Raw genomic sequence first — 17924 nt, forward strand, 5'->3', positions numbered from 1 at the left:
CATATGTCGAGCCACCAACATAAAATAAGCCATATTCAACAGTTCTTTAAAGGCTGCCATATTAAAGAAATATTTAATCAAATGGACTTTTCTATAGTGCTGGTGATCCTGCACTCTGTCCAGAAAGCTCAAGACCATAAAATCAGGGACTGAGCTGCCTGTGTCACCCGGGCATAAAGTGCAAAATCTTTGCTCAAGAGCATGCAAAAATCCTGTAGCAGAGCTAGGAACCTCTTCTCTCATTTTGTTTCCTAGTAAAAGGAATGCCAAAGTTACATATAATGAGTAGATACCAGTCCTCTTCCCATTCATAACAAGAATGATGCACACACAAAATTCATTACCAACCTGAAGTGGAGCTACGCTTGCTTGTGCCAGCAATACCTCAGTCATATACTATCAAAAGGCACAGCATACATAAAGAGGTTTCAGCTAGCATGGAAATGTTATGGAATACAATTAAAAATTTAACTGAATTCCATCTCTCACTCCTCAGGATTCTTCCTAATCTGATGTTGGGCATTTTTCAGTGGTTCCAAGTGGCACTTGTGGCTCAGACCTCTGAAAAAAAACTTTCCTACCTCAGAAATCCAGTTGTTCTGCAGTCACTCTGAACAGACCTAATGAAGTAGCTCACCTTTCTGCATTATCTATTCTGATGCATGGTGTGTATATTTTGCAAGAGAAAAGAAAGTAGAGTTAGCCATTCTGCCGAAATAGGAGGCTGTTAAAGAAGTGAAGGCAAATATATTTAAACTCAGTTAACAGACTGTTCTGTATGGAAGAATCTTCCATGTTGAGGCATTTTTGGAGTAGAATGTGTAGACTTGGAACAGGGGAAACTGACCCTCCGCTGCAAGCTGCAATTACTCTCTCCCTCTCAAAAAGGAGCAAGTACATACCTTGTATATATTTAATCTCAGAAATAAATTGATGGGTTTTACCTGTTTGCGATGCCCACACTTGGCTGCCACTTGCAATCATTGGAATGGAGAGGAGTGATTTCAGAAGGCCAGGCAGAAGGACCATGCTGACTCCATATGGATAGTACCCTGCCCAATGAGTATGGCAATGAAGAGACGAGGTCATCTGATACAGAAGGTGGATACCTTGCCCCTTTCAAACCCTGTGCGAATTGTGATATAAATAGTCTCTGGATGGTAGGAATATGACTAGTTATATTTCTTCTTCTTGTCCAAATCCTGTAGCATCCAGGGGAAGAAATTGCTAACACTGTGTGAAGGCCAGCCATGGAGCAACCGCCTCTTCTTTCAGCTATGGCATTCCTTCGCCGGTCACGACGAAGGACAACAGCCCCTGGGGTTGTTAGAGAGAGAGAGGAATGCAGTTCATTATTTGGACTGGAATCTTCTTGGAAAGCTGTTGTATCTGAACAGCTCTGAGACAGGAAAAAAGAGAAAGTCCACTTCGAAGGCGGTGCTGGCGTTCCTTCCAAAACTGGTCCGTGATGTACAGAGTGCTGGGATGTCATCCCTGTGAGGTCTGTCACAGGACTGGAGTCCAATTTTATGTGAAAAGAAATTGGGAAAACTGTGGTATCCAAAAAAGAGGTTGGAGGCTTGTGGCTCAAGTCTGAAAAAAGTATTTTGGTAGATTCTACAGGATAAAGTGCCAAAGGCTGAAAGCTGAACATCTTGGTGCACCAACTGTCAGCCCAGCGTGACTGTAAGTTCCTGTTAATGCAAGAAAAGGCTTCCGATAGATTCTTATACCTACGTTGGCTGTACCTCTCACCCGCTGGAAGAAGTTCAGCAGAACGTGGCAGAGGTTCTACCTTATGGCTGCTCTCGGCAGGAGCCAGGAGCTGGCTGGCCATGGCAGACAGCTTGCTCAACAGTGCTGGTTCTTTGGTACATTTTCTAAGTCTCAAGCTGTTCAACAAACTGCACCTCTTGGCCCTCTGCCTTGGCATATGCACACACCTCATGGCTGCTTCTGCTCCCGGTGCTGGTGGCTTACATGGGAAGTACAAAGATTCGAGAAGTGTGTTTTCCTGTTTAGGGAATACCTCTGGGGGAATCTCAAAAAAAGGTGAGCTTCTATTCTTTTTGCTTTTTCTTACTACTTTTAGCTGATATGGTGTGAGAACTTTTTTGCATGTCCTTCCAGGCTGTCTCTTTAATGGAAGAGGCTCTCTTTGCTTAGCTGTAGTTCCAAAGGCACCAGCGATTCCATCATACCCTAAATTAAGGTTCAGGTTTTGCATTTCTGAATCCTGAGTCTTCAAAAACTGTGAACTAATAACATCTGTGGTAATCTTTGGCCTTTTGACTTCTTGTAAAGTGCTACATAGTTTATTTTCACTGCTTCCAACAGCAAAAATCTCATCTGAAGGACTTTCAAACTTTGTATTTCTTGATGTCACCAACTCACGTGAAGAGCTGCACAGGAGTCCAGAACTGTGCAACATACTTGGTCGCAGTGTGATTTTTGCTTTCTCTTGATATTCTGCCTTCTGTTCTTGTTGTGCCTTGTCTGACAGATGTTCTTCCATCTTCTTACACTTCTTCTTTTGTTTAGGTACCTGACATTTCTCTATTTGATCACATCTCTCTGAACCTGAAACCTCATTTTCCTTGCAAACAGAATGAGTTGGTGTAGTGTCCTGGCCTTCTGTAATCAAATTTACATTATCTTTGCTTTGTGCATTTAATTTGTAAGGCACACATACTTCATTGCAAACCACACAGTTTGGGGGTAATTCTTTGCAACTGTTTGATAGTGTCGTAGGTGGGTAAAACGGGGTCACTGTATTACACTGCAATTCTGGTGAAGTTTCTGCATCAGATGCAGCTTCAGCTTGACAATCACGCCGAGTTTCTGACAGGAGATTGGTACCTGCTAAGTTTCTGAGCTTTGTATCACTTGTTCTTTCTTTTGAAAGACTATTTAAGTTAGATCTTGGGATTTCTTCCAAAATCTTTCCATAATTCTCAGTACTGAGAGGGACTATTTTGCTACCAGGCTTTTCTGAATCTTCTGAAAATGCCCATGAACAATCTTCTAAATCAAGAAAAGAACCTGTGGGCAAGGTTTTTCTAGGGTCTACTTCTCTTCTCATCTTCTCTTCCACACATGTATTCCTAAACTTCTCTCCACAGTGAGTCCTTTTTGGTTGGGTCTCGTCCATGTCTTTTATGCTTAGCATGCTATGCCCCTCAGCTCTCAGACTTTCTTTGCTGTAGGCACAAACCCTTGAGCATTTTGCACCATTCAGAAAGCTGATTGTGGCTTCATTATCTGACAACGGAACCTCAGGTTTGTTGGCTTTTCTCTTGCCAGACATTGTTACAGAAAGAGGCTTTGCCACTGAAGAATCTTTGCCAAAAGCTTCAGCTGCAGATGAATCGCAGTTATCCATTTGTGTATTCCCAGATAACAGACACTGCTTTTCTTTCTCAGGCAGAGAGATTCCCAGGTCCAGAACTGATGGTGTTTCTGAATCCACCTGAGTCTCATTATAAGAGTCTTGGATGTCAAACTTTCTGAAATGGGACACAGCAATACCCTTTTGAGTGTCAGTTTCTTTACAAGGCTCAAATGTTAACTGTGGGGAAGAGTTACTTAAGATAGATTTTATTCTCAGACTCTTGTTTTCTGTCTCTGAAAGCACATTCATACTTTCTGGCTTATATGACAGACTCCGAGGAATTGATGAGAAGGGCAAAAATTGGGCACTAACTGGATTTTCCTGATCCTCCACTGATGACTTCACCTTTGGCAAAGACTGCTGCATTTTGTTTCCTGCAAGTACTGGCTCTGCTTTCTCTTCTGCACATTTGATAAAGCAAGCACGCTGTGAACAATGTGATTTGCTATCAGAAAAGCTTTGTTCAAGACTTCCTTTATCTTCTCTTTCACAGCTGTTCTTGTGTTCTTTTTGTTCGATTGTCTTCTCTTCAGTTAGGTCGCTGACGAAGCCCACGTCTCCTGAGCAGTGTTCATTTCTCTCACCATTTAAAGAGTCCAAATCCATTGCACTCTCTTTCAGAGTTCCTTGAAAATTGTCCTCTCTTACATACTCAGGAGCTACTGGAGGCAGGTCATTACCTGTTTTTAACAGTATCTCTTTGCTCCGACTAGAGCCAATTGATATTTTGGTTTCTTCCACAGAGCTAGCCTTAGTTTGTAAGCCGGTCTTTGGCAGTTTACTTAAACTTTCTAAATGTTGCTTGCTGCCTGGAATTGGGCCATCAAACTCACTCTGAGACGCAAGATTTTCCATTGGACGAAGGGTCTTCTCTGCTTGAATATTCCTGTTGCTGAGTAACGGACACCTCCCACAGACTGAAGCACTGTACTTGGAGGGGTTAGCTGTGAGCGATGACACTTCTTCCTCCTTACACGCTCCCAGTTCTCTCTTCTTTGGGCCTAATGGAGAGTTGCAAAATCCAAAATTATGAACACAGGCTGTTTTGTTCAAATATCTGACTAATAGCTGTTCACTAGTTTTATTTCTCTGATTGCCTTTAGGAACCTTTGAAGAATCCACAGTTCTTATTCTATCAAATTCATCTCTCTGAAGAGCACACACGCCGATTTGTTCTTTTGCCTCATCTCTGCCACAAACAATTTCACTGCCATCTGTTACTTTACAAAGACCAAATCAGTTCAAAACCTCCATATTCTTATTTGGAACCTCATTTCTTACCAAGGTAGCAATAGACTTCTCTGCAGTGTAAGCTGAGCAAAGTGTGGGCTTTGCTGTGGAAACATTTATCCCATACAGATCTACACCTCTGTTGCCCCAGACATTTTCACAAGGAAGAGATTCACATGCCAAAGGGAAGTGTGCTTTTGGAAAGATGAGTGCCTTTGAAGCTTCTCCTTCCAAATTATCATTTTCCTCAGTCTTCTTATTGACCTCAACATTAAAGGAATGACTGTTCAGGAAAACATCATCTCCATATGTACTCCCTGATAAAACACAGGAAGTACTGGCAGCTGTACACTGGTCTTTCATACTCTGATTATTACAATTCCATGTGTCACTATGTTCATTTTCTAAACTAGTGACCACACTCTGTGTATCTCCCACTGAAGACTTCATGTTCTTTTGGGAAATTTTGCTTGTCACATTAGGGTTCTCAGAAGTCCTGGACCTTACTGAAGACTTGAATTTGTCTTTATGAAGCACAATTTTAGTGACTTGCTCCCCTGTTGTTCCAGAAGCACCAACTAATTCTTTTCCAGATAGATTATGCTGAGCCTTGTCCCTGCTTGAAACTTCATTAGCAGTACAAGGCAGACACTCATTATGATGAGGTTCTCTTGATTTTTGTGCAACAGGAGGTAGAGTTACATTTAGTGTACAATTCAAATTAGCTTCTTTGCCACTGGAGAAACTGTCATTACTATTAGCTTCTGTAGCTTCAACTAAACTGCCAGCCAACTCTTCTGCTGTTGCATTACTCTCACATTCCTTTTCAAGTGGTTGTGCCTCAGGTGACCCTTTTTCTAGCTTGGTACTAAGATCCAGACAGCTGTGGCTACTGGGAGGAGAAATTTTACCAGAGGGATTATAAAAGCATATGTCTGTCTGTCCAATTTCACAGGAAGCAGTGTTGCTCCTTTCCATCAATAGACTATTTTCTTTCATATCATCCTTGCATAGATCACTGACAAAGAACTGCCAGTGGTCCTTGTTCAATTTATCACCATTTCAAATCTTTCTTTTGAGAACTCCTCAGGAGATGAAGCAACAGAACTAAAAACTGAAGAATGACAATGCTCAGAATTAGCACCCTCTTCACCTTCAGGAGAGCTACAAACTTCAACGCTACCTCCCACAGCAGTTTTTCTCCAGCCTTCAACAGCCTCTTCAGATTCAGACCTGCATGATTTACCTACACTAGAACTTCCCTCCCTAATATGAGATTTAGCACTAGATAATCCTTTCCTCCTTACCACTGAGATCTGCTCTGTTGGTACAGATGTGAAGGTTTGATTTTCTCCAAACCCAGTTCCATGATCATAATGAGTCCGAGTTTCCATGTTTTGGGGGATTTCATTGCTAACTCTGGAGGCTGCAGTACTATTGTTTTCTAGTGGGGTATTTCTGAAGTCCTGAGGACAGAATCGTAGAATAGTTAGGGTTGGAAAGGACCTTAAGATCATCCAGTTCCAACCCCCCTGCCGTGGGCAGGGACACCTCACACTAAACCATCTCACCCAAGGCTTCGTCCAACCTGGCCTTGAACACTGCAAGGGAAGGAGCACTCACAACCTCCCTGGGCAACCCATTCCAGCGCCTCACCGCCCTAACAGGAAAGAATTTCCTCCTTACATCTAATCTAAACTTCCCCTGTTTAAGTTTTAACCCGTTACCCCTTGTCCTATCACTACAGTCCCCAGTGAAGAGTCCCTCTCCAGGCCCCCTTCAGATACTGGAAGGCTGCTATGAGGTCTCCACGCAGCCTTCTCTTCTCCAGGCTGAACAGCCCCAACTTCCTCAGCCTATCTTCATACAGGAGGTGCTCCAGTCCCCTGATCATCCTTGTGGCCTCCTCTGGACTTGTTCCAACAGTTCCATGTCCTTTTTATGTTGAGGACACCAGAACTGCACACAATACTCCAAGTGAGGTCTCACAAGAACAGAGTAGAGGGGCAGGATCACGCTCCTTTCGATGCAGCCCAGGATACGGTTGGCTTGCTGGGCTGCGAGCACACACTAAATCCATCTCATGTTCATTTTCTCATCAACCAACACCCCCAAGTCCTTCTCCGCAGGGCTGCTCTGAATCTCTTCTCTGCCCAACCTGTAGCTGTGCCTGGAATTGCTCCGACCCAGGTGTAGGACCTTGCACTTGGCATGGTTAAACCTCATGAGGTTGGCATCAGCCCACCTCACAAGCGTGTCGAGGTCCCTCTGGATGGCATTCCTTCCCTCCAGCGGATCAACCGAACCACACAGCTTGGTGTCATCGGCAAACTTGCTGAGGGCGCACTCAATCCCACTGTCCATGTCAGCGACAAAGATGTTGAACAAGACTGGTCCCAACACCGATCCCTGAGGGACCCCACTCGTTACTGGTCTCCAGCCGGACATTGAGCCATTGACCACAGCTCTGTGTGTGGCCATCCAGCCAGTTCTTTATCCACCGAGTGGTCCATCCATCAAATTGATGTCTCTCCAATTTAGAGACAAGGATGTTGTGTGGGACAGTGTCGAACACTTTACACAAGTCCAGGTACATGACATCAACTGCTCTACCCCTGTCCATCAGTTCTGTAGCCCCATCATAGAAGGCCACCATATTGGTCAGGCAGGATTTCCCCTTAGTGAAGCCATGCTGGCTGTCACCAAGCAGTCTGTTGTTTTTCATGTGCTTTAGCATGCCTTCGTGGAGAATCTGCTCCAAGATTTTGCCAGGCACAGAGGTGAGACTGAGTGCTCTGTAGTTCCCTGGATCATCCCTTTTCCCCTTCTTGAAAATGGGGGTTATATTTCCCTTTTTCCAGTCATCGGGATCTTCACCTGACTGCCATGATTTCTCAAATATGGTGGCCAGTGGTTTAGCAACTTCATTTGCCAGCTCCTTCAGGACCCATGGATGGATTTCATCGGGACCCATGGACTTGTGTACGTTCAAGTTCTTAAGATTATCTCTAACCAGATCCTCTCCTACAGCAGTCCCTGGGTCTGCCTTCCAAGACTTGGGTGGTGTGGTCAGAGCCTTTACCAGTGAAGACCGAGGCAAAGAAGTCATTAAGAACCTCAGCCTTCTCCAAATCCAGGGCAGCCAGTTCTCCCAATAGCTTCCGGAGGGGGCCTATGTTGTCCCTAGTCTGCCTTTTATTTGAACGTACCTATAGAATCCCATCCTTTTATCCTCAACATCCCTAGCCAAGGTTAATTCTAACTGGACCATAGCTTTCCTAACCTGGTCCCTAGCTTCCGGGACAACACCCCTCTATTCTTCCCAGGCCGCCTGTCCTTGCTTCCACCTTTTATAAGCCTCTTTTTTTTCATTTGAATTTTCCTCAGCAGCTCCTTATCCATCCAAGGAGGTCTCCTGCACGTCCTTCTAGTTAGTATACAACACTCCCAAGCTTGTAGTAGGTGATCCTTGACTATCAACCAAGCGTCTTGGGCCCCCCTGCCCTCTAGAGCTATATCCCATGGAACCTTACTAAGCAGGTTCCTCAAAAGGCCAAAGTCTGCTCTCTAAAGTCTCTCACCTGAACATGTGCTTGGTTTTCTTCTGCACAAGAAAAACTTACGCAAATCAGAACCATATGCCATATAATTTAGATCACCAACATAATACTTATTACAGAAGGCAAATAATATGTATTTGTAACACTGAAGCTCAACACAGCTGGGTATTTTATCTGCTCTATCCTAGAATACAGCTGTGCAGAGTAGCCATTTCCATTCCTTCTTCCTTAAAGGCATTTTTGTCAGTAAGTCATCCCCAGGAAGACAATGTGTGCCTCATTCTGCCCAAGCAATGATTATTAAGAAACTGTTTTGTAAACTCACAAAGAAGGGGCTAATTCAAATTACAGTGAGTGTAGAATATCTTCATATTCAAAACTTCACATGGAATGTATTTGCTCAGACTTCTGCATACCTTATCTGTGGTTTCTACTAAGAACCAAGACTTGGTGGCATTCTAAATACAAGCTTTGCTTATATCACAGCACAGAGGGAGAAAGAAAATAAATACTAGATGCAGGCAAAGTGACCAAAGTATTTGAAGCTAGAAAATTATGGATCATAATGAAATTAAGATTTGTTTTGTTGTCCTCTTCCTTTGGATTCTGCACTTTAATCTTCATTTTTTAAAACATTAGCAAATGAAAGAGTCTCTTTCTTTTCCACATCTTTGCTATTACTGCTCTCATATAATCCAGCTTTGAAACAAAAGGAAATGCAAAACATCTGCTGTTAACACCACTTTCTGTACTTGTAAACAAGTATTTGACTTAAATAACTAAAACACATCTTGTACATAAAAGGGCCTCAGGAAAAGTGCACATGCTGTCAGGAGAAGGCAGAGGATTAAGTTTTCATATTGTTCTAGCTACGTAGGGTAATAGTTTCTACTGTAAAGCAAAATAAATGAGCTATCCCACAGTCACTCATCAATTCCGAAGCAACAAAAAGTAATCTGGGACAGCAGGTTGCTAAACTACACACCTGTGTTCTTCAGAGATCCCACTGCTTCGGTGCAACAGGTTCCCAAAGACTTCAATTCATGCTGGTTTAAGTGAGGGTCCTCCTGCAACAAGACAGGAATATTAGTGGAGACTGATGGATTTCCTGAAATGTTCAGCATGTTTCAGGGGCTGCACCTGCTCATCTGAGTCAGTTCTGAGTAAGAAAACTACTGAGAAACCTCAGGACACATCAGTCCCTGCTTGGAAGCAGCCTTGCATTGCAATTTGTTCACACAGTTCCCATCTGATCCTATCAGTCACTATCGTCTCCCCGTTAAACCCTGATGCATCCAAAGGTTTGTGTTTGGCAGCAATGAAGTTTTGTAACATACGCAGTCAAAATATAAGCACCTTAAAATGCAAATTGTCATGAATTTGAATCAGAAGAGTAATCCAGTCCCTAAGCCTATCTCACGTCCCCAGACCATTACTGCACACTCTGTAAGACCCGTGCACTTTCTTTTCCTTGGTAGAACTTGCCTTGTACTGCTCCTTCCCTAGCCTCAAAACCACAAATCCAGGAGCAGATGACCTCAGTCTAATTGCAAAAAACCCTAAGCCAAACCAAGGCCCCACAACCAAACTGCCAGCACTATGAAATATGGGAAAACTCATCTTGGAAAACTGAATGACTGGCAACTTCATTTAACCTCATTTTCACAAACTTCTAAATAAATCCATCAGATACCAGAATCCAGAGTTAAAAACCCGAAATATTTTAGTATTATGCAGAATACAGTAAGCAGGTCTGTAAAACACAGAACTATGCACCATATCCAGGTATTCTTAATGTCCTTTCCAACCCTAACTCTTCTATGATTCTATGATTTCCTGGCTGGTGTGAGTTCAGTCACCATACTTTTTTTCTCTCCTATGTTCTTCTAGGGAGTGTGAAAACTATCTACAAATGAAAGAAAACTGAGTTTTGTGACTGTTCAGTTTTCAATAGAGTATTATTTAGCACATCTTTCAGCAGCCTTTACCTAGAAAGAACATCTTGATCATCAGGGGTGATAAAGCGGAGGAGTTAAAAAAAGCCATGTGAGTCTCCTTTTGAAAGAGGAAACTGACTGTGATTTCCTCTCTCAATACAAACAGTAATAGTAAAAATGATGAATAATCTTTATTTTTAGATTAAGCCCTGGAATACTAAACTGAACCCCCTGTAGCATTATAATACTATTACTAGTCTGAAATAACTATTATTATTATTTACCTTAATAACTATTATGGTACCAGTAGAATATGCTGTACCCACAAAACTTGGATACTGGGCAAGGAGCTCTATCTAAGTTGTTTCTCGTTTTTTTCAGTCAGTTTTGCTCTACGTTCTGCTACATCCCTGCATTACACCATCCCAACAATGTCTAAGAAAATGGAAAGCTTGATGTTACAAAACACTGCTTGTCTCCTGAAGTAGGGCCTAATTTTGCACTGGACCCAGGCAATCCAAATAACAACACCCATGCCAGAAGCCCCAAATAAGAAACAGGAAACCACATGGACAAAGTCATCCACCCAGTCACTTTAACCCTACATTCAAAACATCACACAGGGATGCATTTTGCCGTTTGCTTACCTGTTTTTCCAAGCTTCCCCCAGGAGCAGGAGTGCAGCATTCAGTATGATACTCCTCAGCATCTTGTGCCTGTTTGCCACCTCTCTGGTATCCCTCACTAGAACAGTCTAGTCTCCTGAAGTTCCTTTTTTTGCTTTTTTCATCCTCTTCAAGGTCTCCAGACTTCACCAATTCTTCACCAAGGGATTCTGCTGGCCCATAAGAAATCACCTGGAGCACATCACCCAAACCCTGGCAGAAGCTCTCTACTCCTGGTGTTGCGCAATGCTCCACTGACAGACTGCTGCCTTGTGCCAGCACAGGCACTGACACACCAGGCTTTGCACTTAACCCAACCTTAGGCTCCGACACAGCCATAAATTCCGTGGAGATGCTTGTGAGCAGCCCAGGGTACACCTCCTCTATTCCATCAGACCCCGAAGAATCAAGGAGAGATTCCACCCCAGATGAGAGCATCAGGGCAGCTGAAGATTGGTTGTCCTGAGCTTTTCACAGTTTACCCTAAAAATAAAAGCAATGTTAAGTCAACATACATAGGAGTAATCTCCAGATTAAGAGGCACAGCTTCATTCATCAAGATTCCAGCATGTATGTTTAAGAAAGCTACTTGCAAATAACGTTTTAAGGAAGGAGCTGAGAAATGTTTGAGTTTCTAAGCAAATGCTCATTAACAGAGGAAGACAGCATGAACAGAGAGACATCCCCAAGCCTTGTTTTCATATTCAAACTTCTTCCTGCAAATATAACGTCATCTTCTGGAATACCTGAAAACAGACTATCAAGCACATCAGTAGGGCTCATATTAGGCATCCTACCCCTCAGCTAAAACCAAAGCATCATTTGTTTTCCTGTGATTTTGTTAAGTTTTTAATCTTCGAGGGAGGAAGGGAAAACCAACTTTTCTTCGCATTTTCTGCCTAGAAGGAACACTTTAAGGCATAATCCATCACACACCGTGCCTCATTAGCGTCTCTCACAGAAGCACCTCACGCTGTACGTCGGATGTGCCGTTCCAGGTCTGTTTGCACGCCGCAGGTATCGCGTCGGGACCCTCTTCAGCCCAAACGACACACCCCGATGCCCTGCACCAGCGAGAGCGCACACATCACAGCGCGTAGCGCTCCAGCCGCTCAGACGCCGGCGGATGAACGAACCCCCCTGTCTCCCCGCTCCTGAAGACACCTCCACCGCCAGGAGCTGTCGAAGCCCGGCGTTGCCAGAGGCATCAGTTACTCAGTTTACAAAAACACGGGCTTGAGCGCTGCTCTCCCTGCTCCCGAACCGAGACAGCATTGAAGGAACAGGCTCCTCCGGCGCCAGCCCTGCGGGAAGGACCGCACTGCCGACGGTACCGCCGAGCCCCAGCTACGGCACAACTCGAACCGACCGCTCCTTTGTCCGGAGCGCGGCGGCAGCGCGGACAAGCTCAGCCCAGCGCCCTTCTCCTCCTCCCGGACAGCGGCGGCCCGATCTGCGCTGCTCGTCCCCGGTGGTCCGCACCCGCCCCGAGGCGGCGCGCTGAAGGTAATTATGCAACCGCCGCTGAGTATGCGTCACGTGACGCGCGCGTGCTGGCCCGGCGGCCCCGGATGCGGAAGTGGCGAGCGCCGCCGTGGGGGCTTCGCCGGGACGGTGCCGCCGCCGCCGCTGCTGCTGTTGAGGGACACGGGACAGGAGGTCAGGGCCCTGCGCTTGTCCCTTCCTCTGTGGCGGCTGGGAGGGACGGGGGAGCTGCCCTTAGGCCTGCCGCGGAAAGGCGGCCCTGGCAGTGCCGCTGTTGTCCCACGGCAGCCGGTGAGCGGCCCGTGGCGTCTCTCGGACGGTGTCCACTGCTCCCCTGTTGCTGGGGCTGCCGAGGTCCGCGCCCGGGGGGGGGAACTACTCCTTTATCCTGCTAACGCTGTTTTCAGCTGCGTGGTGGAGGGACGCGGCGTTACTGCAGCGGGGTTAGTGCCTGTGAGCGCCGGCCGGGAGTGCAGCGGGTTCATTCACACTCAGTTTCACCCGTGCAGGGCCCGGTGCGCCGTCAGGGCCTGCAGCTGTGTGCCCGCTTCTTCCAGCCTCAGTTCTAAGTTTGTTAAGATAAACTCTGCAAAACCTTCAGACTTTGGACGTGGGGTTCCCCCCCCCATGCCTTTGTAGCTTGCTAATTGAATCGACTTTCTGAGCAGCACATTTGAAACTCAGTGCTTTAGTCTGTTTGAAAGGCACTTTTAAGTCCTGCCTTTTGATTTGGTGTAAGAATAGTTATAAATAAAAGAGCTTATATTTTAACGAGGCTATAGTTTTATGAAGAAAACTGCATTCTCACTGATAATTTCCAGTTTAAACACACTTCCAAAAAGAGTAAATTGGAAAAGTAAAAGTCGTCCCTTGAAATATGCTTTATTTTAAATGAAAGTGGCAGGAAGAGATTAATGTTGTGGTTGATGCAGTTAAATGAATTCAGATGGGTGCTTCAGATGTGTTTGCTTGGCCTTTGTACCTCTGCTGGCTGCAGCTCTGCTGCTTTGGTGTGGAATCATCTGGCTGTGGACTCCAGTGCCTTTGAGACATGTGGAAAAAGATGTGTGAAGGGATGGAATGAAGAAAACAGAAGATGTAATAGGCAGTGGGCGTAACTCTGGGTATTCATGTTAATGCATTTAATGTAGGGTTCAGAATTTCTCCCTGAAATAGGAAAGAGACTTTAAGAGAGTGGTACTAGGAGGAGCGCTGGTAGGAGAGGTTGTAAAATTGTTGTAAACTACTAAACTTTTAGTTTGGCATTTATTAAACTTTGTAATGTGCCTGCTTTCAGGTGTGCCCTTGGCTGTGTGGTGGTACAACAGCCTGTGTTCACACGCAGAGTATAAAGAATGGTCTGTGTTTGCTTTCATTTCCATATTAGATATGCAAGATGTCTTCAACTGTTTTTACTCAAAGCAGCTGAGAAGAACTGGAATTCAAGATGAGAACTAACAAGGTGTACAAGCTCGTCATACATAAGAAGGGGTTCGGAGGCAGTGGTCAGTATCTCCTGGTTTGTAACAATGAGACCAGCACTCTCTTACTTCATTGAAAGCAGCTGATTTATTGGTCTTTCTAACAGAACAGTGGAGATGGGACTTTGGTGTTACCAGCCCGTTTGGAAAGCTCTTTTTTGGTAACAAGATACAGCAGAATAAAATTGCATTTGTCAGAACAGAATGTGATTGCACCTAGAAAATGAACTTGCTTTTTTCTACCTCTTCTCCTTTTGTTGCATCTTTTTTTTTAACCTTGTATTTCAGTCACCCCAATAAGTGACAGATATGTCAATGACCAGTGCCTGTGTGTAGGTGTGTTTCTGTGTACTAAGAACAATGTCATTTATTTGATTGCTCCCTACTAGACTCACAGCATGCTAACAGATCTCGTTAAGGTTCCTGTTAGGCTGTCTGCTTTCCTGCTGATGTGTGTTAGATGAGAAATGCAAGAGATGATCCTGCTTGCCTCATTAAGGCAGTCTTGTGTACAACACATCTTTTGTGAAAGTTCTGGGATTGGAAAGAGAAGTTTTTGCCCCCAGAGTGGCCAGACTGAAGTGACTGCTACTGCTGAACCCAGGACACCAGGGGCTCTGTTGTGTAGTGGATATAATGTGTTGCTGACCTGTTAATGCTGGGATGGTGTGGTTATGTGGAGTAAGCTATTGCATACGAACATGCAATTGTCTTTTTGGTATATATCTGTTCATTGCAGTTTTCCTCATTTGTTTATGTCTTGTAGATGATGAACTGGTGGTAAATCCTAAAGTATTTCTTCAAATCAAGCTGGGAGATGTTGTGGAAATTGCACATCCCAATGATGAGTACAGGTGAATTCTCTCTTTGCTGATATCAGTCAGGTGTGGTTAGAGCCCTGAAAGGGTGTGTTCATGTGCAGCAGTTTCTAGTGATGGGCTCTTAGAGCAGGGAGAACTTTGCTTCAGGGTGCTGCCATTTTCTGCTTGAAGAGAAGAGGATAACTACAGCAGGAGCTCTTTCTTAAAATTTATGGAGTTCTTTGTGTTTGGTGCTATTTTGCTGACCTTTCACAGGGCAGATAGCACCTGACTGTAGAATCTACAATGGCTTTGTCCTCTTCATAGATACGCTGATGCCTGGTTACTATTCTTTCATCCTATATTATATCCTAGGCAAAATTAAAACTTCCTGCTCGGCTATAAAAACATGAATAATCTTTACAGGAAGCTGTTCATCCTGCAGCCTGTATCTGAAAAGTAGCAGTTTACCTGTTTGAGATTCCAAGATGTTCATGTGTGACTTATTTCCCATTTAGAGTATCATCTTTACCTCAAGAGTACCTTATAACATGTAAGAAAAAAGATAGATGATGTATGAAGCTTTCTAGGAAATATTCGTGTTTATGTTTAGCTTATGCCATGCTCCATGTTACTAAACAGTTTTGAGAGAGTGATTTGCCAGAGTAGACTGTTGGTATCTCAGCTTTCTACCTTTTTTTCTTGTTTGCATGCTAGTCCCCTGCTTCTACAAGTGAAGTCACTTAAGGAAGATTTGCAGAAAGGTAACTTTAAACTCATAGTACACAGTAAAATCAGTGACAAAGATTATATTATTGGTCTGTACCTGTGATTGACTAATGCATATATTTGAGCTCTGTAAGAAAATCAGTGCTTTGTCTCTTTAGGAATGGAGGGGTTCTAATTTTATCAGAAAATGAATAGCCAATTTTAAATCTGCTTTTGGTTAGGCAATATGTGGTTATGGTTTAAACAAAATTGGCTTTTTAGCTTGAAAGTTTTGTTTCTGCATTCTCTGCCTAGCTTTATACCTTTCCTTCTTGCAGGAATTAATTCAGCCTAAACTTTGAGTTTATCTTGCCTGCCTTGATTTTAGCAACTCTGAAATTGGTCCATAGCTGAAGGAAGCTGTCATCTTTTTCTAAGGCCCTAAGTGTTTCATGACAGTGTCACTGTGTTGCTTTTGTACTTTTAAACCACATGAAACCTTTTGGGAATGCTCACTACTTTATTGTCCTTTCTTATGTTTGTGACAGAAACTATAAGTGTGGATCAGACAGTTGCACAAGTGTTCCGACTGCGGCCATACCAGGATGTCCACGTGAATGTTGTTGACCCAAAGGTGTGTGGCTTTGCAGCTTTTTTCCCATCTGTTCCTTCACTTAGCTCAAATCAGAGTCCTGTGAGCTTCCATCTACAGTAGTATTGGGGAAGAAGAGTATATATTTTTATTGGAAAGTATTTAGGCTTCTTTCCTAAGAAAATGAGGCTTGGGCAGTTGAACTGTTTAAGTGTCTCTTTCTTCACTCCCTGCCATCCCTGCTCTCTTTCTGAAGTCTGGGGGCCAGCTTCAGCACAGCTTGATAGAAATTTAGAAATTTCAAAAACCTTTAAATTTTAGAAATTCAGGATAACCAGGCAGAGTAAAGAGAAACGTTTTGTAAGTGACCGAGTCAAAAGCAGAGTCATGGCGTGGGCATGCATTCTCTGACACCAGATTCCCTTGTAGGAGTGGTATCTCTTGTAAATGTTCTCGCTGCCAAAGAGCTTCAGTCAGAGCTTACCTTCAGCACAAGACCCAAATCTGCAGGAAACAAGGTTTCATTAATGCAGTGAACAACGGAAGTAACTTGTTTCACTTGTGCTTCTAGGTTGCACTGATACTTGTAGCACAGATTTAGTTCTTGGGCTTTTCTGGTCCCAGTGTACAGTGTCTTGCAGCTCTCAGTCATTCCAGGTACATGAATAACTTTGGCAGTTACTCTGAAGGGATTTCACTTTTATTTTGCATCCGTCAGGAGTATTGACTTGCTTTAGACCAGCTCTCCCTGTAACATTTGTTTCTTTCCAGAACAGACTGAAGGGCACTAGTTAGAAACAACCAGACAGCACTGTTTTTCTTCCATTTCCCAGGAGGTGACTTTGGACTTGGTGGAGCTGACCTTTAAAGATCAGTATATTGGGCGTGGGGATATGTGGCGACTGAAGAAAAGTTTGGTAAGACCTCTGTTGTGATAATATGTGGGGTGAAGGAGATCATGTACCTTTTTCTTTGCTTGCTGTAAAGGAAAATAAGCATTATACAAAGTATAGAACACTGAGGACAAGATCAGCAGCTCCTGAGGAACTTAAGCTGTAAATGGTACCTTGGAATTGGAGAAATAGATGTAAATGTATTGCAGAAAAATGTAATCCCATCATTTCCTACTTCATTGCCACACTGTGAATTACTGCTTTGGGCACTGAAAATGCTGTGAGAGTTTTTAGCTGATATTCTGAATTTTAATGCTTTACTATTTTTGGAAGGAACTGAATCCAAATGTTTCTCTAAGTAGAAGCATGTTGAAGTGTCGTCTCTCTGATAGTACCGCTTAATAAGCAACTCGTTTGTTTCAGCATCTCTAAAACAGTCTTTGGCTCTTCGAAGCACAGTGAATTAGACAGATGAACCCAATAAAAGTTTACATGTGATAAAAACTATTTTCTACTGCAGAGGTTCTGTAGGCTGAAGTATTAGTTGTAAATACTCTCCGTGAGCTGAAGTGTTAGTTGTAAATATGCTCAGTGGCTTTCATGATTTTATGCAGAAATCAGGTGTTTGTGGATATTTTGTTTGTAAATTGGTCTGCTCACTCTGAGCCTTCTGTTCTTTTAACACCTGTAACTGTTCTTTCTTAGGTCAGCACATGTGCATATGTCACTCAGAAGGTTGAATTTGCAGGTATCAGGTCAGTGCCTCCCCTTAGAGCTTGCTGTTACTTACGATATTACATTAATGAGCCCTGAGTACCCAGCTGGAGCATATTCTCTGAAAAATCCTTCATGATTTATTGTTCTCTTATTCTTCTACAGTTTTCCATCAACACTGCGAGGTCAGGGAAGGCTTCTGTCTGATTTGGGGTGGAAGAAACTAGTATCAGGACAGCCAGCAACACTTGTTGCCTCTGATCAATGCCAAATAATCGTCATTTTACCACTTACAGTATTTCTCCCCCTTCCCAAGATGTTGTAATAGTTTAGATGAGGATTACTTTAGTTGCTGTTGAGGTGAGAAAGGGACAAGATAAGGTGCAGATGCAGAGGGAAACAGCTGTTGGGACGTCTTTTGGATTAAATATCAGGTTTTAACCCAATAGATTTCTACTCTATCTTCAA

General features: G+C 43.6%; 2 protein-coding genes across 18 annotated transcripts in view; one reads left to right on the plus strand and one right to left on the minus strand.

The window, feature by feature from the left end:
* The window catches only part of PRR14L (proline rich 14 like), a 20295-nt gene extending 8012 nt beyond the window's left edge, over nt 1-12283 (minus strand). The window contains exons 1-4 of one of the 2 annotated variants that reach the window (XM_062631315.1): nt 11530-12283; nt 10766-11266; nt 9167-9248; nt 945-4392 (exon numbers count right to left, since the gene is read on the minus strand). In XM_062631315.1, coding sequence (XP_062487299.1) covers nt 945-4392; nt 9167-9248; nt 10766-11221 — 3986 coding nt within the window. In that variant the 5' untranslated portion in view covers nt 11222-11266; nt 11530-12283. Of the gene's footprint in view, nt 1-944; nt 4393-9166; nt 9249-10765 lie in introns of both variants that reach the window. The other variant, XM_062631314.1, reaches the window with a different exon arrangement.
* DEPDC5 (DEP domain containing 5, GATOR1 subcomplex subunit) overlaps nt 12267-17924 on the plus strand; it is a 47354-nt gene continuing 41696 nt past the window's right edge. For 11 of the 16 annotated variants that reach the window (XM_062631299.1, XM_062631306.1, XM_062631307.1 and 8 more), the window contains exons 1-7: nt 12335-12442; nt 13656-13773; nt 14516-14603; nt 15267-15313; nt 15806-15891; nt 16683-16766; nt 17448-17497. In XM_062631299.1, coding sequence (XP_062487283.1) covers nt 13716-13773; nt 14516-14603; nt 15267-15313; nt 15806-15891; nt 16683-16766; nt 17448-17497 — 413 coding nt within the window. In that variant the 5' untranslated portion in view covers nt 12335-12442; nt 13656-13715. Of the gene's footprint in view, nt 12290-12332; nt 12443-13200; nt 13393-13655; nt 13774-14515; nt 14604-15266; nt 15314-15805; nt 15892-16682; nt 16767-17447; nt 17498-17924 lie in introns of those variants that run through there. The other 5 variants (XM_062631312.1, XM_062631313.1, XM_062631311.1 and 2 more) reach the window with 3 other exon arrangements.

Source organism: Pezoporus occidentalis, unplaced genomic scaffold (genome assembly GCF_034315485.1).
Source record: "Pezoporus occidentalis ecotype Australia unplaced genomic scaffold, CSIRO_AGI_Poc_V1 ctg37, whole genome shotgun sequence".
Classification (NCBI taxonomy): Eukaryota; Metazoa; Chordata; class Aves; order Psittaciformes; family Psittacidae; genus Pezoporus; species Pezoporus occidentalis.